At 41.8% G+C, this 27,817-nt stretch overlaps 6 protein-coding genes across 6 annotated transcripts in view; 5 read left to right on the top strand and 1 right to left on the bottom strand.

The window, feature by feature from the left end:
- The window catches only part of septin5a (septin 5a), a 6,695-nt gene extending 4,344 nt beyond the window's left edge, over positions 1–2,351 (top strand). The window contains exons 9-11 of the mRNA XM_071918635.2: positions 54–189; positions 352–454; positions 981–2,351. Coding sequence (XP_071774736.1) covers positions 54–189; positions 352–454; positions 981–1,043 — 302 coding nt within the window. The 3' untranslated portion in view covers positions 1,044–2,351. The remainder of the gene's footprint in view (positions 1–53; positions 190–351; positions 455–980) is intronic.
- Positions 2,352–3,175: 824 nt separating this feature from the next.
- gp1bb (glycoprotein Ib platelet subunit beta) lies at positions 3,176–5,912 on the top strand. Its single transcript, XM_071919817.2, has 2 exons — positions 3,176–3,239; positions 4,752–5,912. The coding sequence occupies exon 2, from the start codon at positions 4,763–4,765 to the stop codon at positions 5,393–5,395; it is 633 nt and encodes a 210-aa protein (XP_071775918.1). The 5' UTR covers positions 3,176–3,239; positions 4,752–4,762; the 3' UTR covers positions 5,396–5,912.
- Positions 5,913–6,200: 288 nt separating this feature from the next.
- On the top strand, positions 6,201–17,166 carry dhx37 (DEAH (Asp-Glu-Ala-His) box polypeptide 37). The gene is made up of 27 exons (XM_071919292.2): positions 6,201–6,294; positions 6,518–6,632; positions 6,760–6,929; positions 7,451–7,563; positions 7,710–8,091; positions 8,235–8,383; positions 8,542–8,634; positions 8,851–8,947; positions 9,455–9,568; positions 9,768–9,984; positions 10,424–10,522; positions 10,628–10,698; positions 10,860–10,995; positions 11,094–11,170; positions 11,606–11,838; positions 11,968–12,079; positions 12,298–12,404; positions 12,591–12,779; positions 12,875–12,999; positions 13,793–13,909; positions 13,996–14,168; positions 14,259–14,373; positions 15,868–16,005; positions 16,100–16,194; positions 16,301–16,374; positions 16,483–16,580; positions 16,684–17,166. Exons 2-27 carry the CDS (start codon positions 6,530–6,532, stop codon positions 16,758–16,760), a joined length of 3,474 nt encoding a protein of 1,157 aa, XP_071775393.2. The 5' UTR covers positions 6,201–6,294; positions 6,518–6,529; the 3' UTR covers positions 16,761–17,166.
- Positions 17,167–17,386: 220 nt separating this feature from the next.
- ufd1l (ubiquitin recognition factor in ER associated degradation 1) lies at positions 17,387–21,465 on the top strand. The gene is made up of 12 exons (XM_071919340.2): positions 17,387–17,509; positions 17,744–17,876; positions 18,101–18,133; positions 18,231–18,352; positions 19,235–19,365; positions 19,449–19,521; positions 19,631–19,699; positions 19,819–19,887; positions 19,977–20,027; positions 20,142–20,230; positions 20,454–20,538; positions 20,740–21,465. Exons 1-12 carry the CDS (start codon positions 17,507–17,509, stop codon positions 20,812–20,814), a joined length of 933 nt encoding a protein of 310 aa, XP_071775441.1. The 5' UTR covers positions 17,387–17,506; the 3' UTR covers positions 20,815–21,465.
- A 198-nt stretch (positions 21,466–21,663) lies between these two features.
- Positions 21,664–24,480, top strand: c8h22orf39 (chromosome 8 C22orf39 homolog). The gene is made up of 3 exons (XM_071919737.2): positions 21,664–21,754; positions 22,691–22,858; positions 23,521–24,480. Exons 1-3 carry the CDS (start codon positions 21,725–21,727, stop codon positions 23,650–23,652), a joined length of 330 nt encoding a protein of 109 aa, XP_071775838.1. The 5' UTR covers positions 21,664–21,724; the 3' UTR covers positions 23,653–24,480.
- On the bottom strand, positions 24,475–27,810 carry mrpl40 (mitochondrial ribosomal protein L40). The gene is made up of 5 exons (XM_071919712.2): positions 27,653–27,810; positions 26,741–26,824; positions 26,456–26,611; positions 25,132–25,213; positions 24,475–25,024 (listed from the first exon to the last, which is right to left on the bottom strand). Exons 1-5 carry the CDS (start codon positions 27,712–27,714, stop codon positions 24,797–24,799), a joined length of 612 nt encoding a protein of 203 aa, XP_071775813.1. The 5' UTR covers positions 27,715–27,810; the 3' UTR covers positions 24,475–24,796.
- Between the last annotated feature and the right edge of the window lie 7 nt (positions 27,811–27,817).

Below are 27,817 nucleotides of genomic sequence, written 5' to 3'. Positions count from 1 at the left end.
TGAGAGTCGACGCTCACGGAACGATGATTTCTCTGTTTCGTTCGCTCGCTCAGTGGAAAACCAGTCGCACTGTGACTTTGTGAAGTTGAGAAACATGCTGATTCGCTCCCACATGCACGACCTGAAAGACGTGACCTGTGACGTCCACTACGAGAACTACAGGGCCCAGTGCATACAGGAGATGACCAGGTGTGTGTGTGTGTGTGTGTGTGTGTGAAAGAGTAAGGTGAGAAATGAGAAAGTATGAGAGGGTGAATGTTTTGTAAACATCTTGGTTTTACTGCTGACGTCTGCACATTCTAATGCAGATTTGAATGCTTCTCCTCACCCCTCCATGTCTTTCCCATGCAGTAAATTGGCTCATGACAACCGTATGGAGAGTCCCATCCCCATCCTGCCTCTGCCCACTCCTGATGTGGAGACTGAGAAACTAATCAAAATGAAAGATGAGGAGGTATGAAGCGGCCATCACCGTTTCACCAGACACTGAACAGTGTGACTGGACAGGACAGGATCTTTATCGTCCACACATGGAAATTTGTCTCTGGCTTTACTGTGATAGATTTAAAAACAGATAACATATAATAAATACATAATCAAACACAAGACACAAGCACAACATAACAGCTTCCAGTAGATATATCAGTTCATATTTATAAAACGTGCAGTCTCCTCAGTCCTGATAACGTGCAGTTCCTGATTCAGTTTAAGCAGAAAATGCATAAAAGGCCTCTCGAATAGAAGGAGCCGCTCCCTCATCTAAAAATAAATGCATTAGTGTAAGTTTCAATGGATAGTTCCAGCATCACATGGTCTAAATACTATATCAGTGGTCTCTTGTTATGATGTTGGATCCATAGAGATTAAACAGTTTTAAAACTAAAACTGTTTAATCTCTATGGTTGGACCAGACTGACTTATCCATTCACAATGTAGCCTATGTGTTAGAGTTTCACCCCCCTCTCCCTTTCTGTTTGCAGCTGAAGAGGATGCAGGAGATGCTGAACAAGATGCAGCAGCAGATGCACGAGAAAGACCAGTGATGTCTCTCAGAGCGAGCCCACGCTACAGCGCCACCTGCTGTCTGATTGCTAAACTACAATCAGACTTTCAGACAATAAATGCAGCACAACATGGATATATTGTGTTAGTGGCAACTCTGGCTGTAAATTTATCTGTTTGGTGCTTTGTATAGTTTGTCTGCCTGGAGGATTGTGTTGTTAGAGGGTATTTTTCTGAACTGTACCTTTTGCCCATTTTGAGCCCCTTGCTGTGGTTAACAGTCTTAACATATATAATATAAATGCGTAATTTAAATTACTACTCAGTGTATCTAATTTATAAATGCAATGCTAAACTTTTTGGATATTCTGTCAGGGTATGAATATGCGTGCTACAAAATGTTTTGTAAAGCAATTTAGGTTGTTGGTGATGTTTAGATTTGAACATAGATATTGTTTTTTATTAATGTATCTGTGTGCGTGTGTGTGTGTGTGTGTGTGTGTGTACGTGTCCTTGAGGGTGTGCGCATGTGTGTGCGTGTGTGTGTCTGTGTGTCTTTCATGAAACATCCTCTTTTGATATCGTCAGATATCCGTCCATAAAACTCCATCTGTCTCTGCAAAGGTACTACAGTGACTTTACTTTTGTTGAACAACACAAAAGAAAGAAAAATCCCAGCTTTTCTTGTTTATTTGGTCTAGGATCATCATGAATATCTTCATATTCTGATGGACAACATTTTTACATATGCCTGTTCAAAATATTATCTTCTTCCAGCATTTTTACATTTGCTGGCGTAATTGAAAATGCACTTAATGCCAGTGGCTAACTGTGAATCGAGGGCCTTTGACATAATGAGGGGGTAGGTACAGTACATGGTGCATGTGCAAGCATGCTGCACTTACTCATATCCGCTTACAGCCGTGGGCTTATTTTTACTGCTTCATAGCTGATGCCCTGTGTTTGTTATGAAATGCATTATGACCTATGCCTTGTTACCACTATGGGATGGTAAAAATAGATCACCAATGAGGAGCAAATACTGTATCTATGCTTCTGTTTGAAATTGCATTTCTCTATTTGCAAGTGAGTTGCGTGACTGTGTTATGTAAGTAGGTGAAATGTACAGATGTGTATCCTACGTGTGAGTTAGCATGCATGCTTGTGTGTGTGTATGTGAGTGTGTGTGTGTGTGTGTGTGTGTGCGTGCGTGTGTGTGTTTAGACTCTCCTGAGGTTGAGGTACAGTACATCTTTTGCCCTAAGGCTGTGATCTCTGTCTGCCTGAACTGTGTCGTCAGTCTGAGGTTATAATGGTGTGACCAATAAACAGACTTGATTCACATCGTTTGAACCTCGCTGTCTGTGCATTATTTCTCTAAGGATTATGGCAGTAGTTCTCAAACTGGGGATCGGGACCCCCCAAGGGGGTCGTAAGATAATTTTGAGGGGTCGCAAGATGATTTATGGGATGGGGAAAAAACATATTTCTCCTAAACAAATGTATTATCGTGTAATTTCTCTGACTTTTCTCTCATTTTTGTTATTTTCTTGTGAAATACTGAATAGTTTTCAGCCTCTAGGCCTCCTCTGCTAATCAAATGAAAGGCATTGCTTAGTTTTAAGGGGTCACAAGTCAAAAAGTTTGAGAACCACTGCATTATGGAGTTGCACCTCTATGCCATCAAGGCCCAGGAAAACACAGCACAATATACTCTGTCACTTCATGATGGCACAGAGTGAGACTTGCAGAGCTGCAGGAACATAATCTGCTGATTCATAACTTTATCTCCTCCAGCCACTCTTCCCCCTCACACAGCATATTCCCACAGCCAGTCAGAGGAGCCAAAAAAAACTCTGTTACAGTAACGGGACCCAGAACTGCTGATCATTGTTTTAATATTAATGTTTCATGCTTTGCACATGAGGATGGTTGGTAATTCCTTAGACATCTGATATAGGCCGCTGTGTGTTCTATACTGTCCTGATGCTGTGGATCTTCCTGCCACTGTATGAGATGCTTCCTGTGTCTTGTTAGAAGTCTGTGTGTGTCTGCTTGTATGTGTATGTTGTATGTGTGTGTTCATGCGTGTGTGTACGTGTGTCTGCGTGTATCTGTCTTTCACAGTGGCCTTTATCAGTGAGTGCCAGCTGTAAGTCTCACATACTGCTGCGCCTCTCAGAGCCACTGTGGGAAACACAGTCCTTTCCTCTCCTGAAGACAACACAACACTGAAGGTAAATTTCTCTCCTCAGACCATAATGAGACTTTTCACTTTTGCAGCCTTCATAACCTCATTAACATTTAAAACCTGATGATTTAACCCTGTGTAGAGGCAGAGGTCGGCTCTAAGGTGTGGAGCTCACTCAGACCTGAAGGAGGCAATCAGCTCAGGACTAGAACAAGATAGTCAGACAGCAGGTCAATGACAGAGTTAGTCAACAAAACACATGTTGGTCTCCAGAGTGAACGTCAATCTGTGACGTCAATCTGGAAACGGTTCTTCTTTGCACAGCCTGTTATTCACTGAATCAGGATACAGATATTGATAGGAGCAGGTAATTGACTCATCTATAACTACATGTGTGCTCCAGCGGACACAAGAGAGCAGTAAAATGTTAATATTATCTGCATAAGATCATTTATGACATGATAGATGCAGTGTCCTACTTGTTCTTCACTCCCATCAGTGCAGCTTGTGTGTACAGTGCTGAAAATAGTAACACTTGATGGCAGTGAGTCACCTAGTCCTGAATAAGGCCTATGAGAGACAAAAAAAAATACTGAATTTGACTGACTTCAAGTGCCCTATTTCTCTGATATTTCAGTGCATTTACATTTTATATATCACAGGCTCAGTGTGTACTATTCCTAACCACAAGCTATGCATTATTTTGGTGTGCAGCAACAAGGTATTCCCTTTGCAGCCCCAGACAACCATATGATTACATGACGATGCCATGTATAGGGATCATCATGTAATCATCAGTAAACTACTCATTACTTTGATAGAAAGCCATGGTGTGCTTTACTTTCATGTCACCCATGTAAAAAACATGTAAAAAAAAACAGGTCTTCCAAGGTGGCCATTAGATTAATCAAAAGATAAAAAAATTGCAAGTTCCTTGGATACAAAAAGTGAAAGTTTATTCATGCTACATATAAGCGCATAAATGAACAAAAGCACATAGCTGCATGTGTATATAAGCCTTTTTTGTGTTCGTCCCTTGCTCATTTATGCGGTTTTGTTCATTTGTACACTTATTTGAGCATGAATAAACTTTCACTTTTTGCATTCAAGGAACTTCCAATCTGTTGATTACTTTCATGTCAGCGATTATTTTGTAAGAGTAGGTTTCCTTTTTTGCAAACTGGATATTTCATTATGGAATTAAACTCTTTATTTTCTCTCTCTTGTTGGGTTAGCATTAGGTTCAGCTAGCATATTCCTTCCAGTAAAAGCTGAATGATCTCTTGACCATTCCTGAGTGAATTCCCCCTTTGTGTCCCTATCTCTCTCTGACATGTTCACTGGACATCCTTTACTCAGAAAAGAGTTTCTGTAATTCCAGTTTTCCCACACCCTAATATGTTATCTGTCTTCCACAAATATTTCAGCCATCAAGAGATATGCAATGGCTTTTTATGGTTTCCTCTCTACCCATTCTGTGTGACTGAGCTGATCACAACACCAAATGCAATGCATCTGTGACTTGGATGAAAAAAGATCTCTCCTCTCCTCTCCTTAGAGTGATTCATAATGATGAAGGGGCTTCTGCTCCTGTGTCTACTCCTCTTGTGTGGAGTCAGAGGTCAAAGGTCATCAGAGTGCCCCCATCTTTGTTCCTGCCATGGCGGCCAGGTGGACTGCAGCGGCAGGTCTCTCACCAGCTCCTCGCTCCCCACCCGTTTCCCGACTAGCACCACCGAGCTCCGTCTCCATGACAACCTGCTGACCACAATCCCTAATGGGCTGCTGGACGCCCTGGCCTCCCTCCGCTCTGTCTCTCTCCACGGCAACCCATGGACATGCGACTGCGGCGTTCTCTACCTGCGAGCCTGGCTGCGCGGCCGGCCCGCCGGCCAAACCTCGCACCTCAACCTCAGCTGCAGCTCCCCTCCCGGCCTCAGAGGGCGGCTGGTGGCGTACCTAACCGAGGAGGAGATCCTGGAGTCCTGCCACTACTGGTACTGCGACCTGGCTTTCGCCTCGCAGGTGTGTCTGTTTGTGTTTGTGGCGGTGCAGGTGGCGCTGCTGGTGGCGGTCATCGTGTTCCTGAGGAGGTTCGAGAGGCTATCCAGGGTGGCGAGGAGGACCAAAGAGGAGAGCTTCGCCGTCGGGGAGGGCATGATGGGGAACGAGTACGAGGCTTTAAAGGACAGCAGCATCTGAGCTGGAGGAAGGAAGTCGTCTGTTGTGTGGTTCTTAGATGCAAAAGAAGTGAAAGAGCTTTTTTTTTGTTGCACAATGGACTGCAAATGTCTTATGCTTTTGTAGAGTTGGGGGGGATGTTGTCTGCAGACTGAATGAGAAATGACTGTGAGTAAGGTCAGCTTCATGGAATACAGTCAGGGTGTTGATGTGAGGCAGTTTTAGTTGGTTTTCCATTTGCATTGTATCTCACAAACAGCCGATTTTTGTTTGTTTACTTCAGATAAGTATTTTGTTATTTATTAATAGAAAATGATCATGCATGCAGGCTATTTGAGGCAATTTATTCCTATGAATATTTACAACTGATCAGTATTGTGCCATGATTATGTTAGGCCTACACCATATTTTTTGACTCACATTGTGCAGAACTGCATTTTGACGTTTTTAAACATCACATAATAATTTTTATAGTTTTATTAGCATTTTATATATGACTATTGTGTATTTTTTTCTGGATGCAACATTTTTAATTAATAAAGAGATTCAATGGAAAAAGTCCCTGCATTTCTTATGAGTCAAATTTGTGTCAGCAGACGAACACCTAATATAAGCTGATAGCTAATGTCAGAGTGAATATCTTGATTGCTTGGCTGATTTATTTAGGCAAAAATATATATATCAACATTGTTCTAAAAAAATGTATACTTTTGTAATATCCCGAATAGCAATACTGGGGGAGTTTTTGGGCTCTCTCGTTGATATTTTTGTAGCGGAACCTTTCCGACGAAACGTTTCACCGACGGACTGTTTTACCTAACGGACCAGCATCTGTTTACACGTGAGATTTGTGCTGGATTGGACTTCAAACGTCAAGTCTTTAAACCCCAGTGCTATTGTCTGTCTCGTTAAAATAAAAGGTTTGTATTTTATAAATGTTTATAAGGATTTAGTCGGCCGTTTGAACGACACAAGCCAGTACGAGTTTTTTGTATTTAGCTAACGTTACCAAAGTAAGTTAGCTGTAAGATGTGAGTCCTAAATATATACGCTTTACTCCTAGCTATCGAATTAAACAGTGGATCTACACGATTCTAGCTAGCTGCCTAGCTTCGATTGACTTATTCACTGATTAATCTACAGCTTCAGTCAGAGATGGGGAGACTAAGGAAGAAACACAACTGGAAGGGGAGACAGCAAAGTGACCCTCAACAACCAGCTGGGGATGGGAAGACAGACGTTGTGGTGGAACTGGAAGGTAAGAAAAGAGGAGAAATGGGCGTTCACAAGTGAAATCAGTGAACTGGTGAAATGATTATTGTCTGTTCGTGTTTGGCTTGTGGGTCGTCTCCTCGCTTCTGATGCCACTTGTTTTCCTTCAACAGATGGGTCCAAACTTAAGGGTGTGGATGAGAGCAACGCCCTGGTCCTCCCAGCCAACAAAGCCAAGAAAAAGAAAGCCATAGGGAGACCTGTCTCCAAGAAACATCCCCTCACTAAGAAGCAGAGGAAACAGCTGCAGAAGGTCCTCGAACTCAAGGAGAAGAAAGCTCAGGTAGGAGGCAGTCTGATATGTGCAGCACGTCATGCCTAAACTTCATCTGAGAGTATGGATGAGTGTCCATGAGCAAGGCACTAAACCCCAGGTTGCTCCAGTGGATCTGCTCAGTAGCTGAGAGTTGACGACTAGTGTGGCTGGAAAAACAGCAGATGTCCTCAGTTAATAATCCTTTGATAAGTGAAGGTTAAAAAAATAGAAATGTGTCTGTATGTGAGATCTATGGTAACTCCACATGGTTTTGGCGGCAGGGTGGTCTAGTGGCCTGAGTGGTTGTCCCATAATGGAACGGTCCCAGGTTAAAACCCCACAACAGCCTTCTGTTCTGTCAGGAGTGTCCTTGAACTAGACACTGAATCTCTATTTGCGCAGTCATTGTAAGCTGTTCTGCATAAGAGCATCGGGTAAATGCATAAAATGTAAAATGTATAGAAACTCTTGGCAATGAGTGTTGGGCAAACTTGATATGATGGACAACAACATCCTAATGCATCCCTCTTCTCCTCTATCCTGTTCAGAGAGCAGACATACTGACCAAGCTGGCTGAGGTGCAGCTTCCAGAGTCTGAGCTGAAGCAGCTGTACACCACTTCCAAACTGGGCACAGGAGACAAGCTTTACCAGAATAAACAGTATGTGCACGCACACATACACACATAATATAGAAGCTAAGCTAAATGCAGACATGTAAGCTAAGCTGTAGAAGCAGTATGATTTGTCTGTGTTTCTCATTGGCGGATGGGGAGATGGTGGTGTCTGACTGTTCATGTTTTCCCAGGACAACAGATGAAGTAGAAGATGGAGGCTCAGGGCCGAAGATCAGTAGCCTGAGCGGAGCTAACAGGAAAAGAAAATGGAAAGCAGAGGATGAAGAAGAAGAAGAAGAGCAAAAGGGAGAAGAGAGCAGCGATCTGGACACTTCCTCCGATGATGATGACGAGGATGATGGAGGAAATGAGACCACAGAGGCGTGTGAATCTAAGGAAGCCAGCTCTCACTGTCAGGAGACAAAGGGCAAAGAGGAGGTGAAGGAAGAAGAACGGGCGACAGTGACAGATGGACAGAATGAGAAGAAGGGTTCAGATCAGAGCGAGGTCCCCAGCAAAAAGCCATCCCAGCCTGCTGTCTTCATTCCAGTTGATAGACTGCCAGAAATACAGGTTTGTGTTCTGTGTGGGTGTCTGTCTGTCTGTCTGAGAGAGAGTGAGAGTCTGAGTGAATAAGTGAGTAAGCTACACATATTTCTTTCAGAGAGGAGTAGTTGGTTTATGTGTTTTTCAATCTGTCTTTGCACATGCTACAGGAAGCTCGTCTGAGGCTGCCAGTACTGGCGGAGGAGCAGGTAATCATGGAGGCGGTGAGAGAGAATCACAGTGTCGTCCTCTGCGGAGAGACCGGAAGTGGGAAGACCACTCAAGTGCCTCAGTTCCTGTATGAGGCAGGCTACGCCAGGTACATATACCAGTCCTTTTATCCTGAGTTTATCCCCTGTTTGTGGTAGCGTCCTTAAATGTCTCACTGGATATTTTCCTCCTTACAGGAGGTCACACATTAGTATCTGATATCATCTGATCTGATATTATCTTCATTCTTTTGCTCTCTATCTCCAGTGGCAGTGGGATTATAGGTGTCACTGAACCAAGGAGGGTGGCAGCTGTCAGCATGTCCCACAGAGTGGCCAAAGAGATGAACCTGTCCACACGGTACCAAAATTACTTCACTCTGTAGATTTTCAAAGTATTTGGCATAGAGAAACCTACCTCAAAGGCACAGACTTTACTTTGAAAATATATGGAGTATATTAGAACATGTATTTCTTCTCGTATGTCTTTGTAACAAGCTTGGGAAAGGAAATTCCTCTGTTGAGGGAAACATTTTCTAAATTATATGGAGCTTATTGGGGTCTGTCTGTTTTTTAGGGTGGTGTCATACCAGATTCGATATGAGGGGAATGTGACCAGCGACACCAAGATCAAGTTCATGACGGATGGTGTTCTACTGAAGGAGATTCAGAAGGTATCTACTTTACTGTCCCCCACCAACTAATGTGCAACACACACACACGCACACACACACACACACACACACACAGGTGCCTGGGCAATAGAGAGAAATGGGAAGTTGAGCCTTAACTTTCTTAAAATCTGCACATTTCTCCCTGCTGTGTTCATGTTTTGATGGAATATGATATTTATATTATGGTTACAAACATTGAGCCCACTTTCATCTTTGTGTGATGATGTGAGCGACCACAAGAGCCCTTGAGAGGATGGTTTGACCCATTATTATCAGCCTGACCTTGCTAGAGGTGGGACAGTTGGAGGGGACCAACGAACACAGCTGAACCAGTGATATTGACACAAAAATACAAACTATCTTTCATGTAGGGAGGCTATGGGAAACCCAGTGTTATTGAAAGCATTTTTTCCATCAATAATTGACTCAGATGTAATGTCTACATAAAAGAGTCTCTGTCTCTTTGTATCTATGTAATACTGCCACTATCTCTGTCTTGTCTCATAGGATTTCCTGCTCCAGAAGTACAGTGTGATAATCATAGATGAGGCTCATGAAAGGAGCGTATACACAGACATTCTCATCGGCCTGCTGTCTCGTATCGTCCCACTCAGAAACAAGGTAAGCAGCAACGCCATGTCTAGTGTTTGACGGGAGAAATGTCTCATTCACCTCTGGTCGTGCTCGGATGTTGAAGCTTATATTTCAGACAACATGCTCTGCTGTACAGCTTTTACAGTGTAGGCAGCCTCAGTCTTGTGCGACCGTTTTAGCGTCCTTCTTTTCCGTCAACCTGCTGTTTCGTGAATGCCCCCTACAGAAAGGTCTGCCCATGAAGCTGCTGGTCATGTCGGCCACTCTGCGGGTCGAAGACTTCACCGACAACAGGAAGCTGTTTCCATCGCCTCCGCCTGTCATCAAGGTGGACGCCCGCCAATTCCCTGTCACTATCCATTTCAACAAACGCACCCCTCTGGAGGATTACACTGGAGAGGCCTTCCACAAGATCTGCAAGATCCACCGCATGCTGCCTCCAGGTACAGACACACACACACACACACACACACACAGCCTCATACATATGCACAGCCAGATTTTGTACTTTTGACTTAGTCATCATTTTGGATTTGTGTGCTACATTAGATGCAGAGGCAACAATAAAATATTTTCAACCAATGCTGATGTGTCATTTGCTGACTTGTCACAAATATTGTTGTAGTGTGAATGCTTGAGCAACAATGTTTCGTTTTAGTTTATAGTTATCATTAGTTATCGTTCAAGATATGAATGGGGCTTTACCAGAGCGACTTACAATGAGGGAGCAGGTTGGGATCGGGAGGGGGGGGGGGGGGGGGGGGTGCTCTGTATCTTGCTTAAGGACACTTTGACAGGACACATCGCTGTTGCTGGATACGGGACGGTCTCTTTAACCACTACACTACACTGCCACCCAGACTTCATTTCTCTGTCCATCAGGTGGTATCCTGGTGTTCCTGACTGGCCAGGCTGAGGTGCACACTGTATGTAGAAGACTGAGGAAAGCTTTCCCCTTCAGGAAGGGTAACACAACCACTGGTGAGTGTAACACACACACACACACACACACACACACACACCTGCTCGCTCACTTATGCACTCTCTCTCTGAACAGAATGTATAATCACTTGGTTTTTTTTCCAGGTGAAGATGAGGAGGCTGATACCTCAGAGGCGATGAGGAAGTTTAAGAAGGCCAAACAGAAGAAGACTGTGGTAAGTCAGGTCTTAGTAAAATGCCCCCAAAGGCCACAATCACATTATTCAAGGCTCTTACTGTGTGTGTTGCAGTATGATAAAAGGCACCTGTATCCTCAACAGATATCCACTGTTTACACATATTTTAAGGCATTGCATGCTTTACTCTCTGTCTTCAGTCCCTGCCCCGTATCGACCTGGACAATTATTCTGCCTTACCGGTGGATGAGGGGGACGAGGACAGACAGGCTGGGATAGGAGACGAGGAGGATGAAGGCTCTGACCTGGAACTGGGAGACGATCCTGGTGACACAGGTAAGATACACCACTAGTTCTCCAAATCCAGAGGGACCTATTTCAGATGAGTATCTATACTAATTCTCTTCTGTCTTTTGCATTGTATGTTTTTATAGAGGAGAAGGCCGACCCATCCATTCCTCTGTATGTCCTCCCTCTGTACTCTCTCTTGGCCCCAGAGCAGCAGGCTAAAGTAAGATCATTAACCTGACATTTATCAGTACAAAGACTGATTAAAAATAGTTTAAGATTAACTGCTTTGATCCCAGAGAGGAAACTGGGTTGTTACAGCAGCAAAGAATAGAACTGTTGGTTAGCAAAGAAAGAGTGAAAAAGGTAACGAAAGATAAAAATAAATTAAAGCTAGATTGCTTCTCTGATGCTAATAAAATGTTACAATGTCTCCACGATAACGTAAGTAAATTTCACATTAAGATGGCTATTCACAGTGGCAAATGCATGAATTGTACAGGTTTACTAATTGTAATCACCTATACTACACCAATATTTCCTGAATGTCAGGCGTGTTGTAAGTTTAGAAACGCACCCAGACAGCCCTCTATAGAGTAACTGTTGTGATGTATTATGTGTCCAAATATTGTGTGTGTGTTGTGTACCTGTGGTGTAGGTGTTCAGGCCCCCCCCACCTGGCACTCGTCTCTGTGTGGTAGCCACCAACGTGGCAGAGACGTCTCTGACCATCCCTGGGGTCAAGTACGTGGTCGACTGTGGTCGGGTTAAGAAGCGTTACTACGACCGTGTGACCGGCGTGTCCTCCTTCAAGGTCTCATGGACCTCTCAGGCCTCAGCCAATCAGAGGGCAGGTAGAGCTGGACGAACAGAGCCGGGACACTGCTACAGGTCAGAACTTTACTTACAGTCTTCACCCCAGGAGAATATTCTCTCAGATATTTTCTCATCTTTAGGAAATGGGAAACTTCTGTGTAACTGAAGGTGTTTATATCAACAGTTTCTATGGTGTTCCTGCAGGTTGTACTCATCTGCAGTGTTTGGGGACTTCAGTCCGTTCTCTGAGGCAGAGATCACTCGCCGGCCTGTGGAAGACCTGGTTTTGCAGATGAAGGACCTCAACATAGACAAGGTCAGTAAATGTAGAACAGCTCATGGACCAATAGTAGAAGATACTAGAAGACTGGTTCCACTGAGCAGTTTCCAGTTGTGAATGCATGTAACTGTGAATGTGAAGCAGGGCATTGCTGAAAAAAACATGCGTGCTCAGTCAACTTCCCCTAGATAAAGAAAGGTAAAACATGCTGTGTTTTGTTGAAATGCTACACAGATCTTTGTGTGTGTCTTCAGGTGGTGAATTTCCCTTTTCCCACGTCTCCCTCTGCTGAGGCTCTTGTTGCCGCAGAACAGTTACTGGTCTCACTGGGAGCTCTGAAAGAGCCGCCTCGCACCGGAAGGTAACTGTCTACCTCTGTCTCTATCTCTGCCTCTCCCTCTCTTCCCTGTCTTTTTCTTAATCTTCCCATCTTATTGGCCCATGTTATTTCAGTTTACCCAGTGAATTGAGATAAATTAAGCAGTCCATTAGTCAAGTTGTGTGACCAAGCCTCAAGCCTACAATCTGTTATTTATTTTTAAACCAGGGTGAAAGAGATGGAGCAAGCGAGGCTGAGCTGTCCCATCACCCCCTTGGGCAGGGCGATGGCTTCATTCCCTGTGGCACCACGCTATGCTAAAATGCTAGCGCTGGGGAAGCAGCAGGATTGCCTGCCGTACGTCATTGCTGTGGTGGCTGCCATGACAGTCCGGGAGATCTTTGAAGACCTCGACAGGTGAGGACACATACGTTTGCTCTGTCTCCGTCTGTTTTTATGTAAATATATTCATGTTTTTATACTCTAAACATGTTTTCCTCCCTCCTCCTCAGGCCTGCAGGTAGTGAGGATGAGAGTTCCAAGCTGGCCCAGCGCCGGGCTCGCCTGACCCAGATGAGGAGGCTTTGGGCTGGGCAAGGAGCCTCACTCCTGCTGGGGGACCTTATGGTCATGCTGGGTAAGGTCACTTTTGTTATGTTGTGACTGAACAGTACTGTACAGATTCTAGCTTTGTGCATCATATCATGTGTTGACCTTTAATTTCAGGTTTAGATATATTTATGATAATTAGGGCTGTATTTATTAAGCATTTGCGGTGGCAGTAATGCAGTTGTGTGCATAAAAAGTGCGATTCTGATCGACTAACCTGTGCACACAAGCATTTGCACGAGGAAATGGGGTAGACACTTGTTAGGAGATTTTTAGCGCATCTGACCCAATTATTATGTATTTTGAGGAATGGCAATGGTAGGGTGTAAAAATGGAGGAGGAGATTATTGAAATGGTTGATTTTATTTTGATTTACTGAACCAAAACGTGCATAATTGTGCGCGGGATTTAACGCCCAGAGGAAGCACATTCTAACTTCTCATGCTGAGAAGGTGTTATTAGTTCAAAGGAACAACAGGCAGAGAGATAAGAAATAAGATAGAGAAATAGAGCGAGAAATAAGAAAGGGGGTAATACGAAACAAATAAGAGAGAGTGTTCCATTTGAGAATTACCCTCTTCAAATATCCGAGGATGAGATTAAAAGAAATTGCAGATTGCCATGTCATATTATCACTGCTTGATGAAATGATGCAGTGCTGCAGCATGTGGGAAAAAGCTACGGCTATCAAGTTTTTGCACATGGTAGTAATTATTAGCACACCTCTTAGTCAATACAGTCCTTGGTGTTTATGTATTTATGCAAGTCGTATGCTTAAAGTATATTGATGGGGATATATTTGTGTTTGCATGTGACTGCAGGTGCTGTCGGGGCTTGTGAATTTGCTGGCTGTACACCAAAGTTTTGTGAGGAGAATGGCCTGAGGTATAAAGCCATGGTGGAGATCAGGCGGCTTAGAGGACAACTTACCAATGCAGGTACACGTATACAAATTTATAGATGACCAAACTCACCGTACGCCACAGAAACGGCATAGAAAATCATTCATATTGTCTTTTCCCAGTGAATGCAGTGTGTCCTGAGGTGGGAGTATTTGTGGATCCCAAGATGAGTCCACCAACAGAGAGCCAGGTGATTTGCTTGCGGCAGATTGTACTGGCCGGACTGGGAGACCATCTTGCACGGCGTGTACAGGCAGAAGAAATACTAGACCCGAAATGGAGGAATGGATACAAGGCAAGTTGCACTGAGAACTATTATTATGATTACAGGGGAATTACCTGTACTTCTCCTTCACCTCCTCAACTTTTTTGTCTCTCTTGACAGACGCCTCTGTTGGACGACCCAGTCTTCATTCACCCCACCTCTGCGCTGTTCAAAACACTACCTGAGTTTGTCGTCTACCAGGAGGTCATGGAGACCACCAAGATGTACATGAGAGGTAAATGAGCTTGGGGAAAACAGCCATTAAGCTTACTGGCGTGAGTGATACACAACTGACTAAAATTTTTGAGAGGCATGTAGTGAGGACGGCCAGTGTCATTTTTGAGTCTGAGCTGATTTAGTGTCTAAACTCAAGAGTAAAAGAACCAGGAACTCATTTATCCACACTGCAGTTAGATTGCTTAAACGAACACTGCCATTTTTAACCTTATCTCCATATATTGGTCCTCACTAATACATGCTATGAGGGCACCATGTCTGTCTACTCACTCTGTGTCTCGGAGATGGGCTGTGGGAAGTCCGCTGCCTGAAGCTGGGGACACATTCAAAGATTTTTCCAATCATAAACGACAATGAAAAGATTGAGCAGCGCACATTTAACAACTGAAATTTGCAGATTTCCAGTCTCTTGTGATGCACACACACATCAACGGCTGTCTTTGAAGAACACAAATCTAAAGACCATAGGCCATATACAAAAGACTGAGAATAAGCGGCTGCAGTTCTCTCCCGAATGTGATTTTTCAATATTTGTATAGCAAAACAAACATGCAGCCCATAGGGCTTGCAGCAATTGTGGTTTGTGCTGCAATTTGCTTGAAGAGAGAACACATTCAGGTTTCTTTTCTTTCCCGGCTCAGCCATCGTGCACATTGGACACTTCTGTTTACACTTACGTATTTTCCCTCTTGCTTTGTCTGTCGCAATCTCTGTTTTCATTGGCCATTGAAAATTGCCATTAAGATTTGAGATCATGTTTGATCTAATCATGACGTTGCCGATTGGGATCATAAGAGAGAGATTTGAGTCTTTCACTTCCACACACATAACAATTACAGGTGCGACTATACAGCGTGACTGCCGGCGACTCTGCCCATCTCAAATTGTTGCCAAACCGGGCTTCAAAAACGTGTGTCCCAGCCTTGAGGTGGAGATGAGAATCCAGGAAGAGAGTTGTTGTAGTTTCTACGAGTTGGAAATCCCCACCGATGACGGGTAAATTTTGGGACTTTCCACAGCCCGTCTCCGAGACACAGAGCAAGTAGACAGACATGGTGCCGTCTCATAGCATGTATTAGTGAGGAGGACTAATATATAGAGATATGGCTAAAAAAATGGTGAAGTGTTCCTTTAATTTGCACGAACTGATATAGCTTCTATTCCTGTAGAAGACTTGTGTACTGATTTTTATTGCACCGTATCAAGCTATTGACTCCCTGTCTAGTCTCGGACTCGGATGTTTGTGTGGAATCTATTGTGCCGATTTGTGATGTGTTGTTCTTTAATGTTATGTTATTGTGTTTCTTGTGTTTTTTTTATATTATGCGCTTTTACTGTGAAGCCCTGTCGATAAGCCAGATTTCAATGCAATAAAGTTTGGACTGAACTGCATATTGTTGCTGCCATTGTTATATGAAGTCAAATTTGCTGGAGTTTCGCTTACCATTTGGGAAAATGTGTCCTCCTTTCTGTCTGTGTCTGTCTCTGTCAGGTGTGTCGGCAGTAGAAGCAGAGTGGGTCCCCCAGCTTCTGCCCCAGTACTGTCATTTCGGCTCTGCCCTGGAGACTCCGTCACCGTGGCTCTGTTCTTCCACAGGCACAGTCAAATGTCAACGTTCAAGCACCTTCTGTAAGTGTCACTTCTCTCTATAGCTGGCTGTCATTCTTGCTGTAAGGTGTCTCTGTCCACCTACGTTACTATAATGTCTGTGTCTGTCCTGCAGTCCGTGTGGGTTGGCAGCTGCCTGCAGTGGAGATGGATTATCCAGACAGCCTGGAGCGCTACAAACTATTTGCCAGGTTCCTGCTTGAGGGACAGGTATTGCAGCAAAACCTGACAGCCCCAGTCTCTTTGCAGTCCTTATCACTTCAAAGTCCATCACATTGAATTGTATGCTTTGTCTTATGCTTTGTCTGTTTTGCAGGTATGCCCTAAACTGAAGAAACACAGCCGCCACCTTCTCTCAAACCCCTCCATCATGCTGAAGACATGGGCAAAGTAAGCTTACAGTCTCACACCTGGCCGTCTGAGGCCATTCGTCACTCGGTGAATTGACTTGTTCGGAGAAAAGACTATTCTCTTACTCATGTTGCTTTGCTGTCCCAGGCTGCAGCCCAGGACCGAGGCTTTGCTGGGAGCACTGGTGTCTGAGAGAGTTGACTGTAGAGAGGCTCTTCTCTCCGTCTGGAGGAACAAAGACAAATGTGAGGGTTTGATCTGTTTGGCATGATTTGTCTGAGTCTGTTTGATGAGACCTCTTGTCGTCTAACTCCATTGCTTTCTCATGTTTTTTTTCTCATCCTAAAGTCATGCTGTCTGCTTACTGCCAGTGGCTACCTGAAGCCATGCACCAGGAAGTAGCCAAAAGTTGGCCTCCTATATGAGGGGATGTCACCAGGACCTTTGAAGAAAAAGAAGGTGGAAAATGACACATTACAGAGACTTGTGACCAGACCTACCTTGACCTACAGATTGGCAAAAAACTCCTCACCCCCAGACTCTTCTCCAGCATCAAAAAGGCCCTTCTTCTTACAGTCATCCCTAATTGTTTTTATGTTGTTTGCAAGTGCACCTGTCACCACACAACATTGCCTTTCTCCATTTTGTATTTTATACGTCTATGAATTGTACAGTTTTGTCCGGCAGAAAATGTTTCCACTAGAGCTCTATAATGACTTTTTAACTTGTGGTTCATCAGTGTACTGCTGTCAGGCATTCATGTCTGATTTGGTCTTCATAAGACTCATTAAAAGTGTGGCTCTGCTCTGAATGAGGCTGGTGTTTGCTTATTCATGCTGTGTGTGTGTGAACTGTGGATGATAATTAAGATGAAGATATGAGAAAAACTTCATTCCCAAATGTAAGAAGAAGAATGTAAGAAGTTGCAAGGGAGATATTTTAAAATTGGGCTTTAGTTATTATAAAAAGAAGAAACACTAATTGTGTGGGCCCCTCTGATTGGCTCGTTCTGTTGTGTCGTCATTTCCCGCTGTCAGCTCATACACTTCCGGAAGAAGCGGAAGATAACATTGGGAATTCACAGCTTAGCGTGTTTTTTAAGGGTAGGAAGAAACAACCACAGCTTTGTTTTGAGTCATTTTAAGTCGAAAACGTGAAGTAAACCGTCAACATGGTGGGTGTCGCTCAATAAACTCCTTTTGTCCGCGGATGATGACAAATTTCTCCCTAAACAAATCGATTGAGCAGTTAGCAAGCGGCTAACAACAACAAGACAGCAGGGCAGAAAGATGCCCTGTCATGATACAAGTGAAAGTAATCCTGTGTGGCTAACCGATTAATGTACATTACTAAAAACGTTATTGTCCGTAAATATCTGTGGTTTAAGAAGTTTTGGTTTCCTTCACAGTTTTCGTTCCACGTATTCGACCATCCGATGCCTCGGGCTTTTCAAAACCGCTTCTCCACTCAGTACCGATGCTACTCGGTGTCGATGCTGGCAGGTCCAAACGACCGGTCAGATGTGGAGAAAGGAGGCAAAAGTAAGCATTTTTAAAGACATACGGATTTAATATACTTTGTATGTCTTTTAATAATGTTGACAATGGGACAGAATATGGAACTAGTTAGACTACCTGCGGCTAATTGTGTTTTTTCCCCATGAATGACAGAGCCTGCATTGTTTTGTAGATATATATATATTTACTAGAGATTTGGAATGGTTTTCATATTAATGTGTGAATTAATGATTGATGTCTCCTTTCAGTAATAATGCCACCTTCTGCTCTTGACCAGCTCAGTAAGTGCGACTTTAATGAAGCTCCTCTACAGTAATATAAAACGTCTTTATGCATTTTCCATGATTCTCACCTCCTCTCTGCTCCTCTCCCACACAGGCAGGCTGAACATCACCTATCCGATGTTGTTCAAGTTGAGCAACAAGAACTCAGACAGAACGACACACTGTGGTGTGCTGGAGTTTGTGGCAGACGAGGGAATCTGCTACCTGCCACACTGGGTAAGAAACACTCAGTAACAAGTTTACTGTCAGTGCCACACGGGAGAGAAATTGACAAAATGTCTATAAATGTCTGCAATCACCGCTGCAGGAAACCTAGTATGTACCAATAAATAAACACTATTTGAGGGATAATACACAACATTAAGATGAAGAAGCAGAAATGGCATGTGGTCATAAAATGCATTGTTTTTGTGTTTTTTTTCATAGTCTCAAACAATATCCTGCCAATGCTATGATCCTTTGACAAACACTAAAGAGCAAGGACTCTCCATTAGAGCTGAAATGATTAGTTGGTTAATCGATTGGTTAATCGATTAGTCAATCGACAGAAAATTAGTTGATTATAATTTTGAGAATTGATTAATCGTTTTAGTCATTTATCAACAAAAAATGCCAAACATTTGCTGGTTACAGCTTCGCAAATGCTTGCAAAGATTTGCTTGCTTTTCTCTGTTATATATTATTATAAGATGAATACTTTGGTTTTTTTTGGCTGCTGGTCAGACTAAGTAAGCGATTCTAAGACCTAATTTGAGTTTTGGTAATTTGTGATGGGAATTTGTCATTATTTTTGACATCTTATAGACTAAACGATTAATCGATTAATTGAAAAACTAATAATTAATGAAAACAATCATTAGTTGCAGCCCTAATCTCCATTTGGCTTAACTACAGCTCTCGTGACTGAGATAGGCTGAAAATCATGCTTTTTATTTTTTTCCATTTTCTTTGCTGATTTAGTGCGATTTGACAAGACATTTGATGCCTTCCACAACTTTAATTAAATGTTAATGCACTCACGCACAGACACTCTGTAACAAGTATTCATCCAGGCCATGGTGTGAATTGTACTGATGTTTGTTTATTTCTTCCCTGCAGATGATGCAGAATCTCCTGCTGGAGGAAGGCGGTCTAGTCCAAGTAGAGAGTGTAAACCTTATGGTGGCCACCTACTCCAAGTTCCAGCCGCAAAGCCCAGACTTCCTGGACATCACAAACCCCAAAGCAGTGTAAGAAATATTAGCCAGGACCATTAAATTGACCTTTATCACATTTACAAGACAAGTGTTTAACTTGCTTGTCTGTTTCGCAGGCTGGAAAATGCCTTGAGAAACTTTGCCTGCTTGACGACCGGTGATGTCATCGCTATCAACTACAATGAAAAGGTAATACTTAAAAATCTGCTTGTTCAAATTAAATATTCTTAGTCTATTATATGAGTATGGTTTTATCTCTGCCTTTGTCTGTTTACTGAAGTCTGACTATTTGTTTCAGATCTATGAACTGCGAGTAATGGAGACCAAGCCAGATAAAGCAGTATCCATCATTGAGTGTGATATGAATGTAAGACCCTCTGTCTACTGACCCTCGCATCAGTAAAATAATACAGAAAACAGTGAATTAGTCTATTGTGTACTCTGGCTTAGTTATGTCTTAAAGCTGTGACTCGCATTGTTTCTCAGGTGGATTTTGATGCTCCATTGGGTTACAAAGAGCCTGAAAGACGGCCTCAGCACTATGAGGAACCAACGGTAAGAACCAAACAGCTTTTGTCTACGAATGGATGATGCTCAACGTACCTGTGGACATTTTGACAAAACCTTCTCTCTTCTCTTCACAGGAGGAAGAAGGAGATCCGCCCAGCTATGCTGACATGGACATGGGATTCAGAGTGAGTTCATTTTTCTATCAGTCATTGGCAAATTAATATTTTCATGAATATTGAGCCCACATAGCTGGTGCCAATGTAACTTAATTTCTGTTTTTGTATCTCTACAATCCCCAGGCGTTCACTGGCTCTGGTAATCGCTTGGATGGCAAAAAGAAAGGCATTGAGCCCAGCCCTGCCCCTATTGACCCAAGTGACATTAAAAGGTCAGAAGATAATCAATATTTTATACCCTGCCCTGACAGTTGACAATTGTAACTCTCCATTTACATAATTATTCAAGATTATAATTCTATCATTTTTGTCACACTTGTCTAATCCTTATGTACTGCATATATCTCTAAACCTTGAACCAATATAGAAATATTTGCAATTTGTTTTGAGTGTAAAATCTGTGATCTAAGCTCACTCTACTCTTTTCTGATACAGAGGCATTCCTAACTATGAGTACAAAGTTGGCAGGATCACCTTCATTAGGAATTCTAGGCCTCTGCCCAGGAAAACAATAGAAGATGTAAGTAGTCGGGTTGGTTCTGTCAGACATTTAATATTTTGACTACGCTTTGTTACAGTATTTCAATACATTCCAGTGCTGTTCCTCACATTCTGTTATTTGGAATTTTAACAAGAGTACTCTAAATCAGTGTCTTGTATTTAGGGCTCATGGTGTAGTACGCCACTTATATGTACTTTTATATTTCATCGTTACTCTCAGGATGAAGCCATGAGCAGATTCATCGCCTTCTCTGGTGAAGGACAGTCGCTACGCAAGAAGGGAAGAAAGCCTTGAAGATTTCAGAGAGGCTGGCTGATGTGCACAAACTCACCATATCTATTGTACACCCACTACAAAAAGTAAAAAAAAAAAAACTGGCATTCAAAAGCACAGGGATTCTGTTTTTCTGTCCCTTGGAAATTGCAGTTGTGTGATCGAGTTTGAATTATATTTAATTTAAGACTCTAGCAGTAATACATTTGCTAAACACGTGAAGAAGAGCGCTGTAAAATGAGTGCTGCCAGTAGTAATTTGGTGTCCAAGAGTCCGGTGTTACTGGTTTGACCCTGGCAAAATAATTACATTGCCAAGCCACCAACACAGGGGTTTATTCATAAAGCATTGTTTTGATATCAGATTTGAATGACCTTTCCCCACACCGGGGTGAATTAAATAAATATATATATATAGTGCATTTGTTTTTTTCCATAATGGCTGGTTGCATCTATAATTCATTTGTAAAATCCTCCTGAACATTTTTTGGAACCCTGAATCCCAAATCTTCCCCATGCCTCTTCCTTATGACAAAATGGGAGCAATAATAGCTCTAAATTCTTTTCTGTTTTCTGTTTTTTTTTAGATTCAGAGCCTGTTGGGGTTTATAAGAATAAGTTGCAAATTTCTCTTTGCTTGGTTTATTTATAGACTGAAATAAAGTACTGTGTTTTGAAATTAAATGTGCCTTGTAATGTTTGTAATGTATTTATTAACAGCAGAACTTTAAGGACTGGCCTCATGATCGAAAAATTAGATATTTACATAATCATAAACTGTTTTCTTGACTGAAATTTTAGCTGTGCCTGATCTGTTCTAGTCAAGTGGGCGGGAATAAGTGGAATATCAGCACGTGATTGGCCAGATGTAATATGACTTCATCAGCCACACTGACTGTCAAAGGGTAAGCTAAAGCTAGCAGCTACAGGCAATGGATCGGTCTGAAGAAGCAGCGTGGAGGGTAACGTATCAAACTAATTACATTTTGATTTGATAAAAAAATATGTCGGGCTTGATTCATCTGTTTTGTTATATTAGGCTTTGAAAGAGTGAACAGTGCCAAGGCAGAATAAAGTAGTTAGCTAGGTGATTAGCTAATGTGCTAACTGGACAACGTAACCTTTCCAGTGATCCATGTCGGACAGAGACGATACATCAGACGCTAAGCTAGCCAACGCTTTCTTTTGTTTCACGATTTGCATGGAAGGCAAACCTTTCGAAGTATAATCTAACCAGTCCATTTCGAAAACTAAATAAATGTATCACCAGCCACGAAAGATTGCCTGGATGCTGAGATTCATCTGTTGCAACCTCAAGGAGGCGCTGTTATTATTTGGGTTGGCTAATGTTACAAGTTGCACACACACACACACACACACACACACACACACACACACACACACACACACACACACACACACACACACACACACACACACACATACATTCTAACAACGTCCTCTTCAGGTTGATCTTAAATTTGCTCTGCCAGTGTATTATCCAAGTTCACTCGTCTTCTTTGTGATGCTTTCAGCACGTTTGCTATAGCCTAATTAATTAAAATAGAAATAATGTATGACCTTCCCCAAAAGCACACAGTAGAGGATACACCATACCTTACACCATACTGCATATACTACATATATTATTATATACATCTTGCATATTCATATATCTTGCATACTCATATCCACTGTTCATACTGTTGATACTGTTAATACTGTTCATACTGTATATATCTTAGCACATTCATACTACCCTTACAGCTTATTCTATTTATATATTATACATATGTACATTACATTGCACTGCACTGTTACTGCTTCTTTTGCACTTCTGGTTAGATGCTAAACTGCATTTCATTGTCTTAGTACTTGTACTCTGTCCGTCCATATAGCCACCTCGTACCTGTGATAACTACATGAGTGAGTTCAAACACTGCAAAAGCCTGTGGAACCGTTTCCACCACTATTACACCTATGGGACGTCCCCGACCTGCCAGCAGTGGAAAGAGGACTACTACAGCTGCAGGGAATGGGAGAAACACACAGGCACAGAGGCCAAGGTACAACTGCATGAGGTGTCATTGTTGAAATCCCCAATCCTGCATTTTATGACTATCCAGGATGTCTGCATGTCCTGAAAAAATCTTGAACTATCTTATACTATCTAAACTTGAGTCCTTAAAGGGTTTTTCATATAGTTGTATAGAGCAAAATCAGTTTTAGATGTCTTTAAAATATTGCAGCTTTTTGGTGCACTTTTTTCCAGTGAGAAATCAACCCAGTCATACTGATGTATAGTCTGCTAGGTCTTCAGTTGATTTCATTTTCACACTTATTTCAGATGTGAAATTGGTCTTACATTTAATTCTAACTGGCATTAAAAATGCCCCCAGACTATATAATCTCTTTGCATCCTTGAGATTCCACTCACTGTACATATCCATTTTGTTTTAATATTTAGAAACCATATATCAAATAGAATCTAGAGCTTCAAAATACATTCATCACTTATTTTTACATTCAAAACGCATGTTACAGTCAGTGCTTATATCATGAGCTAAGTCACTGGATTTGAGTGTGAAAAGTTGTCTCAAATCGATGAAGTGAACACAAAGAGGAAGTCTGTAAGGCCCAGTCTGGAATCAGTGCATATGTCTGACTTTCACCCAACAACTCATAGGCTTTTTTTTTTTTAAATTTCTAATGTGTCTCTGTTTTGCAGGAAGCGTTACTGAGGAGTGAAAGGAACAGAGTGGCAGAGCAGAGAAAGTTCACCCCAGTTTGGGAACTGAGGCGAGACCCTCCCAGAGACTGGCATATGCCCCTGAACCAGGAAAAGCCTCAGGACTCCTGAACTCTTGCTAGTGAAGTGCTGTCTTGGCTCCATGGTGACCAAACCAAAGTGAAAGTAATAGTCGAGACAGATTTCACTGCATGGACGTGCAGAATCCTTGAGTGCTGGAGAGACTGTATTCAGTGGAATGCTGCTATAGATAGTTTCTGGCCTTGCAAGGTGCAGCTTTTGAAGTAGGCCAGAGCTTGGAGAACTCTGTATTGAATTTATACAATCGATAAGCTACCAGAGCGTCATCACATGGCTGCGAGTGGATAAAAATGTGTTGAAATTGAAATGATTTAATGTTATGTTATTTCCAATTTCAAAATGATTCACGAGATCTTGTCTACTGGAAGTAGCGCATGTCTTCAATTTTTGGATTTTGTTCATAAAAGGATGTACACCTACCTGTTTGTCACCTAAAAATGCATAATATATTTACTGTCAGGTACACAGTAATTTGTGTATTTCAGTAGTGACAGCAGCATCTGGTGCTCAATCATGAGGATGATAGTGTGAATCAACAGGCATTTTACCAGTGAATTACAATGATATGGTTTCTGTGTAGGTGTTACTATCCTTTTTACCAATCCTAAATGTTTCATTGTCCACAGGTTGTGTAAATTGAAGCATAGAAGCCGACAGCATTCTGCCTCAGTAAATGGGTTTGATGCATTTGACACTGGCTGCTCTATTTTACTGTTCAGTGTAAGACGGATACTATAGTCTTGTCAAATTAAGGGATGTATAAATGTTTTCAAGATTCAGTAATGAAGGATGTGCCTTCCATTGTTTTGCTTAATACCATAAAATGTATAAAGTAATTCCGAACAAAGCATATCATTAAAAAAAACAATGTAAATTTTAATTTATATTGGTTTACTTACAAGTTATGTTTTATACAGAGGCATGGATGTGGAAAAACAAACTATAACTAGATTCAATAGTTCTAATTCACTAATGTTCACACATTTGATACAAATCTATGATAGAACTGAAGTGATCATACTGTTATTTGGAAATATCTGTTCCTTCCTTAGCACTTAGGCTGCTGAAAGCCTCAATGTCTGATTTCATCTGTTTGGCTGGTTGAATCATGTAAGGACACACAGTAAGTGACAATTTACACACCAGCTGCACCCACATATATGTTCCATTTTCATCACTGAGTGTAGACTTTGGTGATGTCATTGTATTTGCCATCGGGTGCATCATAGTTGGCCTTGGGCGGTGTGTAGCTGGGTCCTTCGTGACTGAAGGGAAAGAGAAGGGTGTCGGGCTTCAGCGCTGCCCGGTAAAGCTCCTCAGACTCGATCCTGAGCTCCTGCAGCGCTTCCCTCTGGGCCTCCAGAGCAACTTCAATAGCCTCCATTTCAGCCATGTGCTGCTTCTGCAACAAACAGACCGATGAGCACATTTAGCCCAGAAGCTGTACGTGATGCTGTGGTTTGGGCAGAGTTTTAAAGTGATGGAGTTGTGAAAAGTAAGTCAGATAACCTGTTTGTAACGACACCACTCCTTCAGTAGCAGAGCTCGGCGCTCGCTCTCCTCAAAGGACAGCCTTGGTGTAAAGCGTTCCCTTTGTAAAACAGTGAAAATAAACTTTATATAGCACTTCTTAAAATGGTTACAAAACACTTCATAAGGGAGTAAAAAATTGACAGCAAAGTGAAAGCAAGGTAAGAACATAAAAGTAAACCATAAAAATTTAGGTGAAAGACAAGACCTATACATAAAAGTTATAAAAATGTGTTTTAAGAAATGATTTCTCCAGCCTGAGCTCCTCAGGCAGGTCGTTCCCAAGTCTGGGAGCTCTGATGCCAAAAGCCTGATCGGCTTTTTGATGTACATTTTGGAACAGCCAGTCGGGATCTACATGAGGACCTCCGGCTCATATGGGGTTAAAAGGACTGTGATATAGTTTGGTGCCAGACCGATCCCTAAATCCATGCCTTAAAAGTGATCAGTAAAGTCAATTCTAAAACTTAACAGGTAACCAATAGATGATAAATTCGAGGTGATGTGATCTTGTCTGTTCCAGTAAAAATGCTGCTGCATTTTGTACAAGTTGGAAAGGAAAGAGGAACTTTAGACTGAGGCAGGAATACAGACTAGTTAAAGTGAGAAGATATAAAAGCATGGATGACTTCTTACTTAAGGATAAAAACTGCTTCATTTTGGAAACATTTTTCATTTGAGAAAAACATGATTGCACATGTCTAAATGTGTTTGTCAAAACTCAAATTTGCATCAAAAATTACATCCAATTACATTCTTGCTGCTGTCTTTATACTGGCACGAAGAATTCTGTGACCTCCAGCATTGTAAGGGCTGCACAATTAATTTTAAGAAAATCGCAATGTGAACTACTTCAATTTCCAAATCGCATGAGGCTGCAATTATTTTATCAGAATGGTGGTTGCTCAAAATGAACTCCTAAGCAATTTCTGGCATATGGATGAAATTACACATTGTAAACACACTTTCAGTGTATTCAAACAGAGCAAATTATTAAATATGTTTCTTGTCGGCTGAAAAATCTAAAATATTGAAATACCTGTGTCTGTATATTGTATTACAATTGATATCTCAATAACAATATTAAGCAAAATAATCGCACTATCATTGTCAATATTGTGTATTGTGTTGTCAGCATAAAAGTGAACATTTATTTTATGCTTTCAGATATTATGTCCGAGTAGAAGCATGTAAATGGAGAATATGTTAAACAAAAGTAAGAATTAACTTTTGAGACGATGAATCAATGTATAAAATATGGTGAACATATCTGCATGGTGGACAGAAGTGATATGAACTGCACCTCGTTTCATCCAGGAATTTGGCCGGAGTGATGAAGTCCTCTATGGGGATGAGCTCAGGTGGGACCTTCTCCATCTTCTTCAGCTTCTTCCTCATTCTCTCCCTCATCATCTGCTCCCTCCTGGGGTCCACTTTCTTCTTCTTTTTGGGCTCCGCTCTTACATAATACAAAGCAGAGCACATTCAGACATTCAGACATGATGTAGATATGGATGTAGATATGTTTAACCGCGTTACTTGTTATGACAACATCTCAAGTCACACAGTCTGGACTGAACCATCTTACCTTAGGGGAGCAGATGTCTTCAGTGTCATCACCGATGCAAACCAAGGACTTTGTACAGCATGGCAATTTTCTCCCATCAAAAAGCTGTAAAATAATACAGAATAAAAGTCGGTGGTAGGCTACATCATCTTTGGTAGGAATCTAACTTTCTCTAGTGATTTGGAAGAAGCAGCAGTCTCTTGGACAGTCTTACCAGCCAAATTAATTTAGAAAAGAACCTCACAGCGATTGTGACCAAGTCAACTTTGCTTGAATCCCAGGCCAAGTCTAAATGTAGATTACCAAGTCAAGTCCATGTCATTAATGTCAAGTCTAAACGTAGAACACCAAGTCAAGTTAAAACAAATCAAGAGTCCAGTATCAATTTAATCTAATTTAATGTAAAAAAAAAAAAAAAAAAAACTTTTTCAATGCAATATCGTTTTAATAGGATAAAAACATCATGAATTTGATTTCTACAATCAGTTTCAACTTCAATAAATTCAATCATTCCATACAAATTGAGAAAACAATTTAAATTCAGTCTATCTGGTGGAACAACTCTTATAACTTTCAATCTAAGTCATCTACACATATAGTCAAGACTTTAGAAACCTTTTCAAATCATCAAAGTACAAGTCAAAGTCAAGTCTCAAGTATTCTCTTCATGCATCAAGTCAAGTCTCAAGTAATTAAAATTGTGACTCGAGTCCAAGTCGAAAGTGACTGCACAGAGTATCTGGTAGAGGAGACTACATGCTATTTGCTGGACGGTTATTGTTGGACGAGACAATTTTATCAACCACAGCCCAAGTTAGCAGCATTTAGCTGATGGTTGTGTTGACATGGTATAGCAGGCAAAACCTAACCCAGCTAGCTGCGGCTTTGCTAGCTACCAGAGACAGGTCATAATATCCAACTGGAACTACTCACCTGGATGTAGCAGTCTGCCGGGATAAAACCCTGCAGAGGGAACGCGATAAAGCGAGAGACATGGTTTCTACTTTGTTGCTTCACTATAAACACATACTCGGAGAAAGAAATGTCCACATGCAGCTACAAATCATATCATTGCTCGTCCCCTTGACTGATGCTGCT

The sequence above is a fragment of the Centroberyx gerrardi genome, chromosome 8 (assembly GCF_048128805.1).
Source record: "Centroberyx gerrardi isolate f3 chromosome 8, fCenGer3.hap1.cur.20231027, whole genome shotgun sequence".
In the NCBI taxonomy this organism is placed as follows: domain Eukaryota; kingdom Metazoa; phylum Chordata; class Actinopteri; order Beryciformes; family Berycidae; genus Centroberyx; species Centroberyx gerrardi.
This window is presented reverse-complemented; position numbering and strand designations above follow the sequence as displayed.